Here is a 22,840-nt window from a genome sequence, read left to right as displayed (position 1 = left end):
TGGTGCTGAAAAAGCACTGCAGGTCAGGCAGCATCGGAGGAGCAGGCGAGTCAACATTTTGGGCATAAGCCCTTCATCCAGAATCCTGGTTAACAGACAAGGGTACAGGAGATCTTAGCCTTGACTGGTCTGTCAATGATTTCTCTGCTGCAAGTTCTTGTGTCTGTGCTATATATTCAATATATACCTATGAAAATACCATTGCCCAAGCATGACCATAGGAGTCAACAAGCACTAGATCCTGTGCAAGAAGCTGCAGAGATATGCAACTGCTTGCTGGAAAAATATATTCTCCTGGCACACTGCTCTTCAAATAGATCCATGGAAGTGACTCTTGGCCAGCACAGTATCTATTACATGCAGCAGACTATTAGTGCCTCAACTCTAGTCTTCTATTTGGTGCAAATGCCGTTGATGGTGTCTTGCGAGATATCCTTGCCTCTTACATTAATTATTCTTCTATACAAGTGAAGCTGGCAATATAAGATAAAGCTTCCTTTAGGTGACAGTTCAATCTTTTTAACCAAAGAATTTAAAATGTGATTAATTCCCCAAATGCTGCACTAAAGCTCCTGGTTTATTCTTTACAACTAATATCATAAAATAAAGAGTACATTGTTAATTGAAAAATGAGTAAAAATATGGGTCAACCAATGAGAAAAAGCTCTAAGAGATTGCATTGAAAAAGATGCTTCAAAATACAAAGTGCTTAGCTCTTCTGAAGTTTCAAAATAAAAACATGCAACTTCATTTTTCTATCAGCCTCTCCACTCCTCCTCAATGGCAATTTTAAATTGATGACCTTCATAATTTGAGCATTGCTGAAAAGACAGATTTATTGTAGAGCTTCCATATCAATAGCAATGTGGCATCCTTGTGCTCATTTGACATTGCTGGCCTATTCACTGATGTGTCAGTCAAGGGAGCCAGACATTTGTCAAGTCACTAGATCACTCATTGCATGAATCTGTATGCATTGAACTCAAGAATTGGGCAGGTTGCACAGTTAAGTTCAGTTTTGACACCATCGTTAACGCCGAAATAATTTTTCCTGTGGGACACCATCTAAACCCACCTCACGTAAACATATTCTTGAGAAACACAAATAACCCCTAACTGGTATGTCCTGTGTATTGTTTACATATTGAAAATACATGTGATTCATTTGAATCTGCAGTTGCATGTACTAGTTAACTTGCACACCTTCCTGGGCTCCATTCCATACTCAAATTCACCTTTGAAATGTGGAGCAGTCTAATGAGCTTCCTTCCTTCCATACGCTGGTAGAGAAATCCACAAATGAGTTCTCTACAATGGAGTGCCATAAGGCTACTCTAACAATATACCCATTAGGCTTTCCACAGCTTTACCCACTGTAAGATTGCCTTCACTGACAAATTTGTAAACAAAGGTGGTTCTCGAATAACATGCATTCTGGCAGCATAATTTGCTTATAACGTCACTGAGGAATTAAGGAACAGTACTTTCAAGAATGCTCACCCCCGTTCACAATAGCGCAATTCCAATGGTGATCTTTCTGCGCTCTTCGTGCTGTTCTGCACATGTGCCAATGTCAGCTGCCGACAGAGGAACTGTGAAAGGTACTGTACAGAAAGCAGTTTTCTGAGACAGATATATTGAGCAGCTCCCTGTGAAAGGTACATTACTCCTAGGTTATCCCTTTTTTTGAAAAAAATGTAGAGGCATTGTGACAAGAAGCATAAAATGGCAGGTGATAAATATAAAAGGAAGGCTATAACACTGGAAGAGAAGAAAGATATAAAGTATTTCGAGCCAAAGGACAGAACGTGCAATTTTGCTCACTGAACAGGAATGAGAGAGTCTACCTTCGGCACCATGACCACCCTCTGTCCCCGCATGAACAAATTTTTAAAATGTATGGTGTTAAATTTGCGTTTTGTCAATAAATACGATTTATACTTTCATTCAGACTGTGCTGTACTGTGTGTTAGACTTCAGAGTGATTTTGGGGCAATTGAGTGTGATATTTTTTGCTGGTCTGCCCCCAACCCCAGTTTTCCATAGGCCTCATTATTTTTCTATTAGGCAAGGTTTTGCTGGAATGCAACTATAGTCGGTTCTGCTATAACGCAGTAGCTCCGTTCTCATGTAATCCTGTGTTATAACAAAACCACATAATAAAACTAATGGGGCTGGAATCACATTATAACCGATACACACTTTAAAAATTCAGAAACAGTGTGCCCGATTCAATCGCGTCTCGTGAATTCGCATTAACAAAACGCGTGTTATAGCTGAACGACCTGTATGGAATTATCGGAGAACTACTTGTGATCAAATGGCTTGAGCCTACAATACAAAGCTTCAATGCCAAAATAAGTCCAAAGTTATCTTAAAAGATAATGATGACCTCAATCAGATTATTGATTGCTGAAATGTACATGCTACCTCAAAATTACCTTGAAAGGATAAAGTATCTATAGATTGAAAAGCAGGTGAAGCGAGCTACTTCATACCCAATCTACGCAGTAGCAGCACAATTGGTATCCTTCACCAAGAGGATGCTGACGTCAAGCTGAGAGAGCTTCTACCCACCACAAAAATGAGTAATGTGGCACATAATTTCCAGGGCCAGTATAATTCCAGGTACTTGCGTGTACATCTCCTTTCAAACAGCAGGCCCCATTGGTTATTCACAATAGAGTGCTGGCCATTGTCAAACTTAGTCAAGTAAAACTCAAAGCAAAGAGTTCAACATGACATGCACACGACTTATATATGTTAGCTACTGAACGAACCAGTGTGTTCAGATTTACAGAAATAATTGTGTTAAAAACAAACCAAACACAATCTCTCATACAAATTACTAGGTAAGGAGACAGTTTCTAAGAACAGTCTTAAAAAATTGCAATTTCTAACACCACATTAAGGCCACAACTTCCAATATGACTAAACTTAGCTACGCTTTTACGTTTGAAAAAAAACAAAGAATTTTTAATTGAGGATGCCATTTTTCATAGATTGAGACACAACACAAGTCAAAGATATTTACCCAGCCAATTCACTTTCAATTCAATCTCGACCAAACAAAAATGATACAAATTTAATTTTGAAAGCTTTTCAGACAAAGGAGTGTATCATATTAATTGTAGCTTTCTGGTGAGAGGATAAAAGGTGGTTAAAGAGAAAAATGCCACATATAAACAGTAAATGAAAAGAGAGCAAATTCCGCAAAGGGTGATGAGAAAATGAAAGAATTAGGATGCAATTCAGGGAACCCAATGTGGGGTGGAGCAGAAGTCAGTTCATTTTTAACTACAGGTTGTTCTGCTATAAAGTGCATTTTGTTAACGTGAATTCGCTATAACACGATTGATGAATTGGGGCACTGTTTCTAAAGTATGAAGTTTTAAAGCATGTACTGGTTATAACGCAATTCCGGCCCCATTCATTTCAATGGTGCTGCTATCATGTGATTTTCTTATAACAGGATTGCATGAGAATGGAACTATTCCATTATAGCAGAACTGATTGTACAGAAAAGACCAAACTGAAAACTATGATTCAGGCATGTCCATTATTCACCATTTAACTCTCAGTTGCTGTCTCTTCACGTCTTGGTTCGATACTGTTCTAACAAAACTCAAAACAATCTTTAACAACAGCAACTCTGCTGGTCACACAAGACCCCTGGTTTAACTGTGCCCTCAATTTCATTCACAATGGAATCTTTGTATTGTAACCAACAATTACAAGTTAAAAGAAGACATTCAGCTCATTGCATCAGTGCCAGCTCTCTACAAGTGCAATTCAACTAATTCAGGAGAAGCTTCTCGATCCAGAGAATGTTAACACTTGCTAGCACAGGTATCCTAGGTGCATTTAAGGAGAAACTATGCAAGGTTAGATTAAAACATTTTTTTTTAAAAAAAGTTTACATTAAAAAAATAATTGCACGAAGCATAAACAACAGCAAGGATTAGTTGGGCCATTTAGCCCAACTCCATAATGTGCAATCTATAAAATTCTACTTACACTTTCCTAGCTATACTCTTTATATGAACTATTTGCTTTGATTGCCAGTATAAAAGCAAAAGATGCAGCGGCAGGAATTATTGATAATATACCACATACGTTATTTGAATTCAAATTTTAAAAAGTCAAACACACAACGCAAGGAATATCTTAAACAGATTCAGTCATATAGCGCAGAAACAGACCCTTTGGTCCAACCTGCCCATGTCGACCAAGTTTCCCAACTAAACTAGCCTTTTAAACTGATGTAACAGTACCTGCATAATCACTTTCTCTGGCAGTTTATTCCGCATTTAGAAACAGAGTCATAGAGATGTACAGCATGGAAACAAACCCTTCGGTCCAACCCGTCCATGCCGACTAGATATCCCAACCCAATCTAGTCCCACCTGCCAGCAACCAGCACGTATCCCTCCAAACCCTTCCTATTCATATACCAATCCAAATGCCTTTTAAATGTTGCAATTGTACCAGCCTCCACCACTTCCTCTGGCAGCTCATTCCATACCCGTACCACCTTCTGCGTGAAAATGTTGCCCCTTAGGTCTCTTTTATATCTTTCCCCTCTCACCCTAAACAGATGCCCTATAGTTCTGGACTCCCCAGCCCCAGGGAAAAGACTTTGCCTATTTACCCTATCCATGCCCCTCATCATTTTGTAAACCTCTATAAGATCACTCCTCAGCCTCTGACACTCCAGGGAAAACAGCCCCAGCCTGTTCAGCCTCTCTCTATAGCTCAACTCCTCCAAACCTGGAAACATCCTTGTAAATCTTTTCTGAACCCTTTCAAGTTTCACAACATCCTTCTGATAGGAAGACCAGAATTGCACGCAATATTCCAACAGCGGCCTAACCAATGTCCTGTACAGCCGCAACATGACCTCCCAACTCCTGTACTCAATACTCTGACCAATAAAGGAAAGCATACTAAACACCTTCTTCACTATCCTATCTACCTGCGACTCCACTTTCAAGGAGCTATGAACCTGCACTCCAAGGTCTCTTTGTACAGCAACACTCCCTAGGACCTTACCATTAAGTGTATGAGTCCTGCTAAGATTTGTTTTCTCAAAATGCAGCACCTCACATTTATCTGAATTAAACTCCATCTGCCACTTCTCAGCCCATTGGCCCAAATGGTCCAGATCCTGTTGTAATCTGAGGTAACCCTCTTCGCTGTCCACTCCACCTCCAATTTTGATGTCGTCTGCAAACTTACTAACTGTACCTCTTATGCTCACATTCAAATCATTTATGTAAATTACAAAAAGCAGAGGACCCAGCACCGATCCTTTTGACACTCCACTGGTCACAGGCCTCCAGTCTGAAAAACAACCCTCCACCACCACCATCTGTCTTCTACCTTTGAGCCAGTTCTGTAACCACCGTGTGTGAAAACATTGCCCCTCAGGTCCTTTTTAAAATCATATTCCTCTCACCTTAAAAACATGCCCCTTGTTTTGAACTTTCCCCAATCCTAGGCAAAAGACCTTCGGCTATGCAGCTTATCTATGCCCTTCATGATTTTATCAACCTCTAGAAAGCCAACCCTCAACCTCCTACAATCCAGTGAAAACAGTTCCAATCTATCCAGCCTCTCCTTATAACTCAAATTCTCTAGTCCCAGCATCATCTTTTCTGAACCTTCTTCAATTTAATGATGTCCTTGCTATCGCAGGGTGACCAGAACAGTGCACAGTACTCTAAAAATGGCCTCATCAATATCTTCTACAACCTCAACATGATGTTCCAACCCCAACACTCCTGAGAACTGAGAACTGAGGGCAAATGTGCTAAACGCCTTAACTATTCTGTCTACTTGTGACACAACTTTCAAAGAACTAGGTACCTGAACCCCTAGGTCTCTGTTTGACAACACTATCCATGAACCTACCATTAATTCTAAAAGGTCTATTCTCATTTTCTTTACAAGAATGTAAACCTCACATTTATCCAAATTCAACTCCATCTGCAACTCTTTGGTCCATTGACTCAAACGGTGAACATCTTTTTGTAATCTTAGATAACCTTTTCACTGTCCATTATACCACTAATTTTGGAGTCATCTGCAAACACACTAACAATTCCTCCTAAATTCTCAACCAAATCATTTATCTAAATAACAACCAACAGTGGAACCAACACCAATCCCTGTGGAATACCCCTGGACCCAGGCCTGCAGTCTAAAAGCAAACTTTCACCACCACACTGTCTCCTATAGTCAAGCCAATTTTGTATAATTGATAAGCTCTCCCTGAATCCCATAAGATCCAACTTCATTAATCAGTCTACCACGAGGAACCATTTCAAAGGCTTTACTAGAGTCAACATAAACAATATCTACCACTCTACACTTCTGTATAGTAACCAACAATCTTCCCCAGAAATGTACCTAAAAGGAGGCAAGAATTTCAATATTTTATACCAAAATTGTTACACTTAATATCCTAAAAATATACTGAACACTGGGAATATTTTTGTTTTCAGTTGAAGATGGTGGCTTATAAATGCAAACCTTTGTAGATAAGAAGCAGCAGCAATCAAAAGCTCTAGTCTCTTCAACAAACAGTAAGGGTTGAAAATCTTCTCAAATTCAATAATTAAACAGTGCAAGGACACAGGCTGGAAATCCACACAGGCATCGTAAACAGAAAATATTGGAAAGATGACATTTTTCATTGGCACTGCAAGACCATAAGCATCACTCAACACATCACATTTACTTAAACCATCTGAGTTTTTGCAAATAATGATGTGGAGGTGTCAGTGTTGGACTGGGGTGGACGAAAGTTAAAAATCACAACACCAGGTTACAGTACAACAGGTTTATGTGGAAGTACTAGCTTTCAGAGGGCTGCTTCTTCATCAGGTAGCTGTGCAGCAGGATTATAAAACATAATAATAATGTCTTAATATACTAATGCCAAACTTGAAGAGGTTCCTGAATGACATTGGCCAACAAATTACCAAAAGAAATTTGAAAAATATTAGCAGTGGATAATTCAATTTAATTTGTAACTTATATCAAATTATTATTTCGTTTTCATTTCTGTTTGGTACTTGACTTGTAGATTGGCCTACTGTTGAGGTTCTTTTGTTGCTATTTAATTTAACAGCAACTAATTTGTGTACAAAGGATGCAACACTCAAAGTTTGACAGACAATCCACAAGTCTTTGTCACTCTAGTTGGTTATGAGATAGATTGTGCTAATTATCAATGACCCCACCACTTTAATAAGGCTCCTGTAGTTTGCAATTCAAAAGAGGTTTATAAAAGCACGAGCAAAATGTAGAAATTTACAAGAATTCAAGAAAATAATTTGAGAGGCAAGCATAAACAACCGAAGTCTGTGTCACAGACTGAGTGTTTATTGAAGAGGTGAATACTCAAAATACCAGAGTCAGAGAAACGTGGGATGCAGAACAGATACCAGGTTAGAGGAACTTCCATAGATAAGAGGGACGGGGATAGAGAATGATTTGAAGGGAAGGGCAAGAATATTAAAGCTCAATATGTTCCAAACTACACAATTAACCTGCATCTACAAGGATGGAAATCACACAGAAGTGTGACTCCAAAAAAGATAAGGCTGCCATATCCCACTTTATCTAATGATGACACAAGTACAATAGATAAAATGGATATTACAAGTTTTGCAAGTGGCCAACCTGGTTGCCAATCAAAATATTTGAGTTTTGATGGCATGTTTTGTTTTGGCTGAACAGATTTTTGTTTCTTTCAAATAGGATTCAGATTGGGAATAGAGAAAAAAAACGTTTTTCATGACAATCTTGTCACAGCTTAGACTTTACCATAATCCAGCTAGTAAACCCCTACTTCATGCTTCAGAAAATAGAATTTTAAAACCTCATTAAGGGCTCTCAAGAACTCAGATGGACTTTTAGTAACGCCACAAGAATATTAAAAGACAGAAAGCACTGCATTTTGTTTTTTAACGTGCCTTCACCATTTTATTTCGAAAGAGTCTTTGTCAATTTTCAAAATAGAAATTAGTTGTACAATTAGTCAATATACTACAACTAGAGTTATTGGCTAAATAGCTTTCATTCTGATAAATGACAAAAATAGGTCTTTATTCATATTATAGCAGTTACTAGCTTCTTCAAAATGTTATAAAAAGCTGAATATCCCAAAAGTTCTGAAAAATCCACATAATTTATAATCTCACTAAACAGTCCAAACTTGTCCTTAATTTATTCATGGGATGCAGACTAGGCTAACATTTACTGCTTATCCCTATTGCCCTGCTGAATGTGGCCGTGAGCTGCCTACTTGAAACACCAGTGCGCTGTTCGGCAGGGAAAGGTAGAACAATGGAAAAGGATAAAGTGACCCCCTCCCTAAATTTAATGTGCAATCACGTGCTGTGACCCATTTTCCAAATCCAATGATTCAACATCTTTCTCCTTACCCCCAAATCCCACTTGCCCTGCCAACTTACCTTATTAGCTCTGTCTGCCCCCAAACAGCTGGAAATATTTTAATATCACAAAGTTGTTGCCAAATATTAATTGGAAACCTGGAGATCATTACTGTCATTGGCATTTGCTCAGATATTTTGTTCTGTACTTAATCAAAACAAAAAGGTTTTTTTTTCCTGTTTCATGTTTCATAATACATAGAGTAACATTATTTAAATACCTATTTGAAATGTGACAATGGCTTAAGTAAACATCTTCTTCCAATAATTTTACTCCACTGAAAGCATGGCTTTCTAAGAAATACCAGTTTTTCCATTCCACTTCTGGTACTAATCTGCTATTGCAAATTTGAAATATTCAAAAAATAAGTAGCAAGAAAAATAAAGATTTGTAAAACATTTACAATCAACACAATCTAGAAGTGATGCTTTTGCCTTTAAGTAGTTTCAAAGTTGACATAACTGTCATTTAATATTCTGCAATCTTTATTGCAAGCAGAATAATTGGGTTAGAAATTCAAAACAAAGATGCAACAAAGATGCCGTGGGCGGCACGGTGGCACAGTGGTGAGCACTGCTGCCTCACAGCGCCAGAGACCCAGGTTCTATTCCCGCCTCAGGTGACTGACTGTGTGGAGTTTGCACGTTCTCCCCGTGTCTACGTGGGTTTCCTCCTGGTGCACCGGTTTCCTCATGCTAAATTGCCCGTAGTGTTAAGTAAGGGGTAAATGTAGGGGTATGGGTGGGTTGCGCTTTGGGCGGTTGGTGTGGACTTGTTGGGCCGAAGGGCCTGTTTCCACACTGTAATGTAATCTAATCTAATAATGTAATCTAATCTAATCTAATACTTTTGAAACGTGAAGGATTCTGTTAAAAACTCTTAATTTGCAGTATTCAAAGGTTCAAAATTATATTTAAGTACCTGTGGAAAAAAAACAAACTTCATCCCATTTGTCATGGCGAACCATAAAATTTGAGATTTAAAAATCACAAGACAAAAATAGTGGGAGCAATATTGAAATTGTTTTACTTCCCAAATGCGAATCTAAGTGAAAACATGCAAGTTTACAATTCATAACTGACAATTCAAAATTAAATTAACTTGGTCGCCAAGACAAAGTCCTTACTTCAGCAAAACTGAAATATTTCTGAGACAGACACTAGGGAAAGGGAAGGGAGTATGTATTCAAGAGACCATATAAGGAAAATGACTTCTATCTGGTCTTTGGTCAGAACATTAAACTCCCCTAAAGCATTCACTTCCTGACCCTTCCCCCAGTTAAGAAAACAATCAACTCCATCCTGGCATCTGGAATATCACTGCCTGTTAAACATAAAGAGAAGGAAGACCAAAGCTGCCAACCCTATTTGTAATTTAATGCAGACTTTAACTGGTAGTTTTATAATGTGTATATTGAATTTAATTAATTCATCTATCGTTAACAAAAAAATTTAAATATTATTTTTCTGCTCAAAATATTTTTCATGCAAAATGCATTGAAATGTTTCCTCAACTGTTTTTCCTGACGAACTGACATTCTTGACAAATCTAAACTGATGCTGTGCCAATGCAAAAGCATGCAGATCATTTCCTGACTAATGCTGTAAGCTTCAAAATCCAAAAGACACATGAAGTCCATTAAAGTTTCATCTTCCCCACAATCCACTTTTATAGTTAGCCAGTTCTCACCTCATTTTTCTCTGTTGATGAATCAGTTCCACATTTAAACGTAACTCCTGAGCTCATAGTGCTGATTTTCAGCATGCAAAATTGAAATGTCCCACAATTTAAGCCATATATACAGTGCTATTTCCAGCTTCTTCTGCCTGCTACATTCCAGTAAAGCCAGCCATTTTCAACCCAAAACTGACTCGCAGCCTGAATTAATGATGCAAGCCTGCTGACATCTTCTACAAGCCAAACATCTTCCACTTGAAAAATAATTAAACATAGAGTAACACGTTATCACCAAATGTGATAACATGAGTTGAACAATTAGTCCTGTTGGTTTAAAAAATTGTCCAGAAGTTGTCCAGTCCCCGCTGCTGTGCTCTCTTAAAAGACATGTCAATGCTACGGTACCTCCCCCACAGAATGTGCGCTGTTTAGCTGCTAGACTGAAGGCACCTCCCAGAGGAACTGAAAGTACTGCCCATTTGGTGGGCTTGTCGTAAATACAGCAATTCCAGCAGCAAGCCATCCATCTCCTTCATCGAAAGAAAGATGCGTGTTCAGAAATTAGATTTCTGCTGTGCTCAGTCACAGGTTTGTAGGTTTTATCACAGGTGATTTATAGATTAAACTGAGCTTTCTTTCGCTCTGCAATATATGCGAGGAACTTGGAAACAGAATTCACGTTGGCAATGCTTTCTGCTTTGTAGATTTACCATAAATCAGAGATACGAATAGAATATAAATAAATATGCAAAATCTACATGAGATGAAATTCATTTTTTAAAAAAGTAATAAAAATATCTTGATGAAATGTTTACTCTTCTGAAGGCACTTTCACAACATCTTTCACCAAGGTAGGCAAATTAACAGTGCAAATGGTAATAAGTAGGTACAATGATTATGCTTACAGAGACGTAGCTACGGAGTAGCCAAAAGCAGGGAACTGAACATCCAAAGATATTTATTCTTTCAGAAGAACAGGCAGAAAGGACGAGGAAGTGAGATATAATTAATGAGAGATAAAATCAATGCAACAGTGAGAAAGGTAGTGGTGCAGAAAATCTAGATGCAAAATCAGTTTGAGTGGAGCTAAGAAGCAACAAGGAGTTGAAAATATTAATGGGAATTGTCTATAATGCTCCAAACAGTAGGTGCTATAAGGGTGATGTGGTAGTCATGGGTGATTTTAATTTACAAACCAGATTACGAAATGTGGTGGTCATGGAAATAGTCTATGTGCTGTTTGTCATCTTCCAAAATTCTGTCGACTCCGGAACAGCTCCAACAGACTGGTCAGTCGTAAATGTAACTTCACTATTTTAAAAAGGAGGAAAGAGAAAACCATAAAGGACAGACCAGTTAGCCCAATGTAAGTACCAGGAGAACATGCTGAAATCTGTAATAAATTGTGTGAAAACAGAACACTTTGAAAATACAAATAGGATGGTAAAGAGTCAGAATAGGTTTACAAAAGAAATGTTTGATAAAACTATTGGAATTTTGTATGGATTAACTAATAGAAATGTAAGAAGAAATGTTGGATGGGTTGCATCTGGATTTTCAGAAAGCTTTTGATATAATACACTAACTTTTTACGCAAGATTTTATCAGAGCACATGGGATTGGAGGTCATACACTGGCATGGATTGTGAACTAATTAACAGAAAGAAAACTAAGAAAGAATTAATGGGTCTTATTCAGAGTTGAAGGCAGTGACAAGGGCGGCACGGTGGCACAGTGGTTAGCACTGCTGCCTCACAGCGCCAGAGACCTGGGTTCAATTCCTGCCTCAGGTGACTGACTGTGTGGAGTTTGCACGTTCTCCCAGTGTCTGCGTGGGTTTCCTCCAGGTGCTCCGGTTTCCTCCCACAGTCCAAAGATGTGCAGGTCAGGTGAATTGGCCATGCTAAATTGCCCGTAGTGTTCGGTAAGGGGTAAATGTAGGGGTATGGGTGGGTTGCGCTTCGGCGGGGCGTTGTGGACTTGTTGGGCCGAAGGGCCTGTTTCCACACTGTAAATAGATTAGATTAGATTAGATTACATTACATTAGTAATCTAATCTAATCTAAGTGAGGTACTTGAACCTCAGCTATTCACAACATATAAAATGATTTGGATGTGGGAATTTATAGAAAGTTCAAGATTACGGATGACCCTAGAATAAAAAAGCTAGATAGGATTAAGAGTGATGTTTATATTCTGAAGATAATGCAAAGCTCTTTCAAGATGATTTAGACAAGTTGAGTCATTGAGCAAATGCAAGACAGATGCAGTATTTAATATGCACAAAGGTGAAGTTTTGCAATTTGGGAGGAAAAACAAAGTATTATTTAAATGGTCAGACTGATAAATGTTGATGTACAAGGAGACCTGGACGCCCTTGCACATCATTCACTGAAAGCAAGCACGCAGGTGCAGGAAACTGTTAGGAAGGTAATTAGCACATAGTCTGTGTTGCAATGAAGGCCTGAGTACAGGAGCAAGCCACTCAGCACAGCTGTCCAGGTGTTTGGAGAGACCACACCTGGAGCATTGTATGCAATTATGGTCTCCCTACCAAAGAGGCTACATACTTGCCAGAGATGAGTGCACAGAAGGTTCAAATGACTGATTCCTAGAATAGAAGACTTGTGGGAGAAATTGAATTCACAAGAGTTCACTGGAGTTTAGAAGAATGAGGAGTTTCTCATCAAGACATATAAAATTCTGATGGAATAGACACACTGTTGCAGGAATGATGTTCCCCTGGCTATTGAGTCTGAAATAAGGAGTCAGAGTTTCAGGATATGGAGAAGGCCATTTCAGACTAAAGGTAAGAAATTTCTTCACTTACAGTAAGGTGAATCTGTGGAATTCTCCGCCACAGAAGATTGCAGAGGTCAAATCGTTGAACATATTCAAAAAAGAAACATAAGATTTTTAGAGGTTAAGATGTCAAAGGTGGGAAAGAAAGAGCAGGAGTAAGACATTGGGATACACAGGATCAGTGTGATTATGTTGAATGGTAGAATAGCTTGATGGGTCAAATGGCCTATTTCTATTCCTATTTTCTACATTTGTGTGTAGAAGTGACTGGACAAAGATCAGTTGCTTTATATTGAATCTTTATTTTTCTTGGGGTTACTCTGACTCTGAAAACCTTCTTAATATCTGATGTGTACAGCAAAAATAGCTAACCCTATCCAATGAATATACAGTTATCAACGCTTGCTAAAAAGAACTTAATCCTTTGTCATAACCAAAGTGACTAAGAACAGGAAACGATTCACCAGCACTACATGTGATAGTCCTTCTGTTGCTAAACCCAAGCTTTGCTCTTTGCTTCCCCCGACTACAAAGTATAAATGGATATAATCAGGAAAGGTACTGGGTAAGTACTATCACCCCAACATTCCTTGATTTGAATTAAGACAACAGAGCTTTTGGTGAAACTTTCCTTTTCCAGAAAGGGGAGTGCCATACTGGAGCAATTCCTAAAACTTTATGTTTGGTTGAATAGGCATTTTACCTGTATTGGGATCTTGCCAAATGATTTTTTTTTTAAATTGTTTGATGCATAGCATTCATCTGAATAGCGCTTTCATGACAGTGAAAAGTTGATTCAAGTTCACTTAACATTAAAAATTTGTTTCTAAGTCTACCATTCCTAGTTTGCTTGCAAATGTTTGTGACATTTAGTGGGTGGGGCTACTAAAATCTCAACTTTTCCTGCTATTGTTTCAAAATTTACAGTTAACTACTGGTATTTAAAATGTAGAGCTCAATATTTACTGTGAAACACATGATGTACTTTTTTACATATTAAAAGTATTATATTAGTACAAGTTCTCTCTGTTGCCAAAATAAGAATTTTATATCCAGGGATCTATCATTCTGGACTTTCTCCTTTATCATTCACTAGACATTTTAAGGCTAGACATTTTAAGGCTAGACATTTTAAGGCTAGACATTTTCTCTAGACATTTTAAGGCTATTTACACATTTAACATAATCCCTTGAGATAGCCCTTTCATTTCACACGCACTCAGAACCAAACGTTTTACTGTAGACAAGATGACATTAGTTTGCACTAATTTGTACCTTTAGATAACAAAATATGAACTGCTGCCCCCTTTTGACCAATTAATGAAGATACACTGGTACTAGAATTTTATTGAAACTTAAGACCATAAGACATAGGAGAAGAGAAGGAAGGCCATTCGGCCCATCGGGTCCACTCTGCCATTCAATCATGGCTGATGGGCATTTCAACTCCACTTACCCGCATTCTCCCCGTAGCCCTCAATTCCTTGTGACATCAAGAATTTATCAATCTCTGCCTTGAAGACATATAGCGTCCCAGCCTCCGCTGCACTCTGCGGCAATGAATTCCACAGGCCCACCACTCTGGCTGAAGAAATGTCTCCGCATTTCTGTTCTGAATTGACCCCCTCTAATTCTAAGGCTGTGTCTAAGAGTACTATGCACTGTTAATTTTGATGTAGACTGATTTACTCCTATTTCTGAAGGCATTATTCACAACATATCAATCTTCAATTCATCTGTATATGTACAGTGATGTATCAGTTAAATTACTGGACTGGTAATACAAAGAATACAAGTTTAAATTCTACCATGAAGATTTTTCAACATGTGAAATAGATCTGGGAATACAAAACTGGTGCACATGAAAATGTTATCAAAAAAGGTCACAACGGTTAAAAAACGACTTTCATATGATTCACTAATAAGTAAAGTTTGGGCAAAAAGACTTTTTAATTTCTGAATTTTTTTAAATTGTTGACCGAACTGGGAAAGGACTGAGTTACAAAGCAAAGAGTGTAGAAGAAATGACTGCCTTTTTAAAAAGAAAGCTACCAATACTTATTGTAAATACTGTTTATATTGCTGCTTGTTGAAGCAGTAGGTTATGGTTACTACAGACTGGCAGAGACATGAACAAGGAGGGATTCAACTGGCAACAAATAAGTTAGTGGTCTGTGAAGACATGATCAGTTGTTGGCAAAGGGCTTCTGTGTGACAACAACTGACTGACTCCTAAGTAGCAGATCTGATTGTGAGCATGAACTATATGGCCAGGAGCAGTTAAATTTGTGAAAGGGTATGTGGTGTTTCTCTCTCTCTCTGCGCAAGAAAACAAACTTTGGCCTGAAGAAAACACAGTTATTTTCCCTCACCTGTTGCTTTTTAACCAGTAACTAAGTAACCAGTTACTCTTTGCCTATGGCACAAAAGTGAGAATACCTGGACAGGGATAACAAACAGCAAGTCCTGAGAAGCAAGAGGATATCTCAACAAATCTTGTGGATTAATGCCATTGAACTGCCTTCCCAGTTTTCCCTCCATTCATAACACCGTGTTTTTCTGGTCTGACGTAAAGAGTTTTATGACATGCTTAGAGTTTTAAATGAGTAGAATTATGTCAACAGTTCACAGATGTTCACCTGTAGCTAGGATAAACCTATTTTTAACAAATACTAATTCTTAAAGTACAGAAACTTGATCTGTGCTTTTTTTAAGTAAACAGAAATTGCTGCAGAAATTTAACAGGTCTGGGAGCATCTGGAGAAAAGAAAAGAGTTAACGTTGAGTCCAGTGACCGTTCTTCAGAACTCACTGGACTCAAAATATTAACTAACTCTTTTCTCTCCACAGATGCTTCCAGACTTCCAGAATTCCCAGTAATTTATTCCTGTTTACGATCCCCATCATCTGCAATCCTTTGCTTGAAGTCTGTGCTTTGTTAGGCTGGGTCCAAAACAACAAACATTTTGCATACAGGTTGTTCTGCTATCACACGTATTTCATTATTGCAAATTCACTATAGCACAATTGACAAATTGGGGACACAGTTTCTAAAATGTGAACCTTTGAAGTGTGTATTGGTTATAACATAATTCCGGCCCCATTAGTTTAAATAGTACTGCTATTACACAATTTCCTTATAACACAGGACTGTACGTGAACAGAACATTGTAGCAGAACTGACTGTACGGTGATAAAATCTTTAACTTTTGTGACAGCTCCAGGAGAAGCAGGGTTTGATTTCTAGGACACTCTCAGTGATGCCATAGGTCTGAAATGGTCTAGCAAGCCAATAATCTTAGGAAAATTAGTTACAGGCAATAAATATCAGCTTTGCAACAGGAACCTAAATTCCACAGTGAGACTTCTTTTTTAAATCCTGAACAAACCAAAATACCCATTATCTCCTATTTGGTGATAACTAGACACACTTATTTTATCGACACTTTGCTCCGTGCATTGTGGGTAGAATGCCACAAAGTCCTACTATTTAAACAATTCTACCGACAAGACAGTTCACAATTAGAATTCTTCTGGATAAGAAAGGCAAATTACTTCAATTATATTAAAAAATTATGATCTCATTGTGTTTTAAACATGCACACCCGAGGGAAAACTAACTTAGTAATATGACCTGTTCTGAAGTCTGCCTAACACAGGCCTTGTGGTGCATTTTCTTTAAATGATAAAAGCCAGGTGATTTTGCTGGAAAGAAGATTCACAACTGAAGACAATGGCAGCAACACTTGCATTTACTGTGGTTAGACTACTAATTTCCAAATCTGTAGCTGTTCAGATTATCACTTCTGAATAATGCTTTAAGGTGCCTAATTGCCTCCATGATAACCCCTAGCTCTAATCAGTTTTTCTCCCTGGAAAGAAGGTCCACAGGATTGATGCTCCCAGAGTTTGAGAAGGAAAGGTTTCTCTACTATCCCTGAAAACTCTCTCAGACAGCATGCCATGATCCAGGCGAGAGGAAACATTCGAGGTTGAGAGTCTATGCTTCACTGAAAAACAACGTGGGTGGGAGCATGCACAGTGATTTAAAAAGCCAAACTCGTGAGGATCTGAAATTAGTCGAGAAAATTCACCCAAGAGGAAACCTACAGTAAAAGCTTCTCACTATGAAAGACAGTTCAAGGGTCACTACCAGGCTGTGAAAGGAAAGGAATAAAACTCAGAAGCCAAAACTGGGTCTAGGAAATTCAAAATACAACTTAAAGGTTCATGTAAAATAAGGTGTTTAGGTGCAAGGGACAAAAAGGAGAAAACTCTGTAATTTAAAGTTCAAGAGAGTTTGATCAATGGTGCTTTTCATGTGACTTTTTACAGTTGAAGTTTAAGTCTTGAAATCCTGTGAACTCATCCTTTCAGCTACCACCTATTTTATGCAGTTATGGATATCTGCTGGATTATGAAGTATAGAAGTTTCACTTTGGAACTTGACAACCACTAGGAGGGTGATCAGAAAAAAATGGTTATATTCATATCTAGAAGAATTATATCTTAATCATTTACTTTTCAAAGCATTTCTGATCAGCAAAAAATCTATTCTTCCAAAGTGCTTCAAGACCTCAACCGTGTATTTTTGTGATCAGTTGCATAATAAGCAGGTAGAACACATCTTAAGCTAACTATCTGGGGATGCGCAAATTAGGTGGATTAGCCATGGGAAATGTGGAGTTACAGGGAGGATTAGCCATGGGAAATGTGGAGTTACAGGGAGGATTAGCCATTACAGGGAGATGGTGAAAGTGGTATGCGTGTGCGCATGTGTGTGATATTCAAAAGGGTCAGTGTAGACTCGATAGTTGAAATGGCTTGCTTCCACACTGTAGGGATTATAGGATTCTAAGTGAATTAACACCGCCATTAGCAATAAATTAATCCTACCTAAAATATCAATAAATTAACAAATTCTTTATGAAGAAACATACTTACATTAGTTGGCTCCCTCATAGTGAGCATGCTAACAGTTAAGGCTGCAAATTTATATACTAAATTCGAAAGGATTCAAAACTGAGGAAGCACGTAGGTGTTCAAAGTTTGTGAAAAGATTTGTAGCTCGGGTGCTCGTTGTTGTGGTTCTGTTCGCCGAGCTGAGAATTTGTGTTGCAGACGTTTCGTCCCCTGTCTAGGTGACATCCTCAGTGCTTGGGAGCCTCCTGTGAAGCGCTTCTGTGACCTTTCCTCCGGCATTTGTAGTGGTTTGAATCTGCCGCTTCCGGTTGTCAGTTCCAGCAGTCCGTTCAACTGACAACCGGAAGCGGCAGATTCAAACCACTACAAATGCCGTAGGAAAGGTCACAGAAGCGCTTCACAGGAGGCTCCCAAGCACTGAGGATGTCACCTAGACAGGGGAGGAAGCACATTATGAAAGTATGGAATAACAGAAAAATATGCAAGTGGTCAAACATTAGATAATATTTAACATAGGCAAGCATCAAGTGCAGCACTAAGTCTTTGTAAACACATGCTGTACAGGCCCTGTCCCACATCAAGGCCTTTCCCGACGAAATGCTCATGCCCGAAACATTCACTCTCCAACTCTTTCGATGCTGCCTGGCTGGCTGTGTTTTTCCAGCAGTATACCTTTTGACTCTGATCTCCAGCATCTGCAGTCCTCACTTTCTCCTACTCACCCAACATTCTAATTTCTGCCCTTCAAGTCTGCTACATTCAATAGGATCATGGTCTCAATGTAATTTTGTGGCTAGCCCCAATACTCTAACTTCCTCTGAGCCAAGAATCAAGCCTATGCTCGGTCATCAACTCATCTCCCAGTTTCATATTGCCTCAAATTTGAAATTCAACTAATTGCTTCATGGATTCACTGTAACCATCTAGTAAACCTACCCCTAAAAGAACACTGCTCTAACTCCGATCTCCTAGATACTCTCACTTCTTTCAACCCACCACTGGTATCCATGTATCCAAGGACAGAGAAGTGTTTCTTAAACTTCAGTCCATCTGGTATTGAAGCCCTCACCTATGTCTTAGTCAACTCCAATCCCAAACATTCCAGTGTACAGAGGAACCTCGATTACCGACTATCAATTATCTGAATTTCAGATTATCCAAAAGATGATCTCAAGGTCCTGATAGAAACATTACATCAAAGAGATGCGTCCAACACTGATCGCATCTTTTGTTTACAATGATTAAAAATGAATGCTGCAGGTTCCTTACACGTGTGCCTGCTCAGAAACAAACCCTGAGACAGAGGGAGTAAGGCAGGCACAGCAAGGAGACAAAGAAATTTCAGAAACGCGAAACCCCAGAGGAGAGGCATTGAATCAATTAACCAAATAATCAATTATCAGAAGGAAATAATGCCCGCGCACCTTGTTTGGATAATCGAGGTTCCTCTGTACTAAGGATTGCTCCTTCATTTTCCATCATGTTATGAAGGTGGAGATGTGTACTGTACCTTTAAGAGTGTGTGAAAGCTGGCACAGACCTAAAGAGGCACAGAGTATGCGGAAAAATTTAATAACGTAACACTTCTTTGAAACAAATAGCTGGAGCTGTGTTACCATGGTACAAAAACTCAAATTCAGCCAATTAGTTTAAATTATGCCCCAGATATCAAAATCCAATCTAATTTTAAGTTTACCGTTTTGGATGACATCAAACCAATGAAGTGATCAATGTTTTGGGGTATTAAATCAGACATTTTGACAAGCTGGGGGAGAACAGCAAAGAGTTGCCAAACACCAACGTAACAGCCTGCAGAATAGCTCTCAGAGGTACCTGTCCATAAGAAATTTGTGCAGCAGAACACAGATGCAGACCTAGAGAAATCTACAAAGTTCGAATCTGAAGATGATTTTGAAATTGATTTTGCCGTAAATTTAAGAGGGAATTTAATCGGACCAGTATTGTAGAGTGGTCAGGTAGAAATTGGTTTAAGAGAAAGGAGTTATAAATAGTTGTAGTTTAATGTTCTCTTTTGGACTTGTAAAAAAATTGTTCCAATTTTTCTTTAAATAGTGGTATCTGGGATAGTTTTTTGCCACTCAATTTAACAGATGACGCAAGGTAAGCTTTTCTGCGTGCCTGGTTTAAATTAGCAGAGGTGTTTACTCCATGTCGTAACAATCATCCACACTAACTTATTGCAACACCAAGTTCCACTCTTCAACCATACATAAGAATGTGAGAAGTCCACTCAACATCTTCAGCAAGCAGTGTCACAACCTGTACTGAATCCAGTACAGGTCATGCTGTTGTAACGCATGTTTCATTAACGCAAATTTGCTGTAACGCAATTGACAAATTGGGGACACTGCTTCTAAAGTGGGAACTTTAAGAAAAATCAACCACACCGCCCCGTGGCCCAACATTTCAACTCCCCCTCCCACTCTCCCGAGGACATGGAGGTCCTGGGCCTCCTTCACCGCCGCTCCCTCACCACTCGACGCCTGGAGGAAGAACGCCTCATCTTCCGCCTCGGAACACTTCAACCCCAGGGCATCAATGTGGATTTCGACAGTTTCCTTATTTCCCCTTCCCCCACCTCACCCCAGTTCCAACCTTCCAGATCAGCACTGTCCCAATGACTTTCCCCACCCCCACCCTCCTCTAGCTTATCTCTCCACGCTTCAGGCTCTCTGCCTGTATTCCTGATGAAGGGCTTTTGCCAGAAACGTCGATTTTACTGCTCCTCGGATGCTGCCTGAACTGCTGTGCTTTTCCAGCACCACTCTAATCTGGACTCTGGTTTCCAGTATCTGCAGTCATTGTTTTTACCTACTTTAAGAACAAGCGCTGGCTGTAACAAGATTATAATCTCCAACACTTTAAGCCCCATTTCTAAAGCATGAAATTTCTATCATGTGGAGCTGCACAAGAACACAACCATCACGTTATAAAAGAACTACCTGTACTGTTTTTCTCAATCTCACTCTTCACAGTTTAATCGACCAAACATTAACAGCTCTTTATGGAGTTCAACACTATCCAGGATAAAGTAACCCATATAATTTTGTACATTCACTATCACTAGCACACAGGAGTCGCAAAGTACAATCTACAAAATACAGTTAACAACTCTCAAAGGCATCAACTGTACCTTTGTAACAGCCTTCTGGCTGCTAAAACACAGATAGGTTGCGAACTTGGACAAACAAGGGATACTGGGTATATTGACCAAATAAAACTTTTAATTATTAAACCCACACGCGAGACGCACTGCAAACACAGCAGCCAGGTGTTAATGGTATTAGCATAATGTAAAAGGCCAACGTTATTCTGGACAGATGTACCCCAAACAACTTATCCACTAAACAAAGGGGAGTCCAGACAGAAAGGCACCAGTTCCTGCTACACAAAGAAACTAACAGTAGCATACCATCTAAATGATTGAGTCTTGTTTCAAACTATTCAGTATATCTCCCTGGTTGGCCAGAACTATAGAAAGTCATCTAAAAAGGTATAAAAACAGGGCTCATCTGCAGATCTCACTCTTGGAATTATCTGAGGCCTTCTAAAGAGAACATCACAAGAGGCAGACACCAGCTGACCATCCAGAAAGAAAAACAGCTTCGCAGACCCAGAGAGCGCACAAGAGTGTACATCCACAAGAGACTCAGCAAGTATTAATATGTTAAAGGCCCAAATTGTATTAAAAATTAGTTTAATGTTAAAGATTATTGTAACTTTGTTCCTAATAAAGTTGGAACTGTTTTGTATTGATACAGGTTGTGTTCATATTGATTTGACCGCTTCAGTATTGTGGGATACCCGGGCAAATTCATTCATCACATTCTGGTCGGAGTCGTCTATAACTTGTTAAAGAAGAGCCAGACAACACCTGACAAACCTGCAATCTCAAAGAAGAAGGATGGCAGGCAAATGATATCTGAGAGTTCCGCTCCAATCACACATCCTTCTCACTTACAAATATAATCACTGTTTCTTCTTCATGGGGTTAACATCATGAGACTCCTCACCTAACAACAATGCAAGCATCGCTTCAACACAAGATAGAGCATTTCAGGAAGGCAGCTCATCTTCTCAAGATGAATCAGGGATAAACAATAAATACTGGCTTTGCCATCCATGCACACATCCCATAAATGAAGGAAGAAAACAATATTACCTTGAGTTTGCTCATTTGTATTGGCAAACAGTGCCCCAATTACAAGCTCCCATCCTTCTGTTTAAATCCCTTCATGAATCTTGTCCTTCTCATCTGTAATTTTTTCCAGAATCCTTTCATTAAACTCTCCATTAATCTAACTGTGCAACCCCCCCTCTTCTGTACCACCATTGGTTGCCATCGAAGTAGCATATTTTCCAAGCCTCTGAACTTCTCCTTCCCGTCCCGTGCTTGTCTTTAAAGACCCTCTTGCCCCAACACCTCAGCCAAGCGTTTGGTGACCCTCCAAGCAAATTTCCATTGTTTTGACTTCTTTTTCTGATCTTAATTACCATGGGGATGAAAGATTACTCAGAATATGCAAGAATGTAAGAAAATCAGATCATCTATGACCTTATTGAATAGTGGAACAGGCTAGAAAGGCCTAGTGGCCTATTCTTGATCTTTGTTCATATGTTTGTATGTAATTTTATAGGTTCCATGAGATTCCCCATAATTCTTCTAGTCCTAACACAGCCAGTCTCTCTTCATATACCAGTTTTGCCATCTCAGGAATCACTCTGGTAAACCTTTGCTGCGCTCCCTCCATAGCCAGATCATCTCTCAGATAGGGAGACCAAGACTGCGCACAGTACTCCAGGCTGTGGTCTCAGCCACGCCTTGCATAACTGCAGCAAGGCATCTCTGCTCCTGTGCAAAGATCATCTCACTATGGAGGTCAACATAGCATTTGGCTTCTTCACAACCAACTGCACCTGCATGCTCACTTTCAACGACTGGTGTACAAGACAC

At 39.1% G+C, this 22,840-nt stretch overlaps 1 protein-coding gene across 3 annotated transcripts in view; it reads right to left on the bottom strand.

Moving 5' to 3' along the window:
- Positions 1-22,840, bottom strand: part of mcc (MCC regulator of WNT signaling pathway) — a 193,863-nt gene that overhangs the window by 142,219 nt on the left and 28,804 nt on the right. Inside the window, exon 1 of one of the 3 annotated variants that reach the window (XM_043710820.1) lies at positions 10,153-10,674. The exons of the other annotated variants lie outside the window; for them this stretch is intronic. Coding sequence (XP_043566755.1) covers positions 10,153-10,227 — 75 coding nt within the window. The 5' untranslated portion in view covers positions 10,228-10,674. Of the gene's footprint in view, positions 1-10,152; positions 10,675-22,840 lie in introns of those variants that run through there. 3 annotated transcript variants of the gene reach the window in all.

Source organism: Chiloscyllium plagiosum, chromosome 2 (genome assembly GCF_004010195.1).
Source record: "Chiloscyllium plagiosum isolate BGI_BamShark_2017 chromosome 2, ASM401019v2, whole genome shotgun sequence".
NCBI classification, from domain to species: domain Eukaryota; kingdom Metazoa; phylum Chordata; class Chondrichthyes; order Orectolobiformes; family Hemiscylliidae; genus Chiloscyllium; species Chiloscyllium plagiosum.
This window is presented reverse-complemented; position numbering and strand designations above follow the sequence as displayed.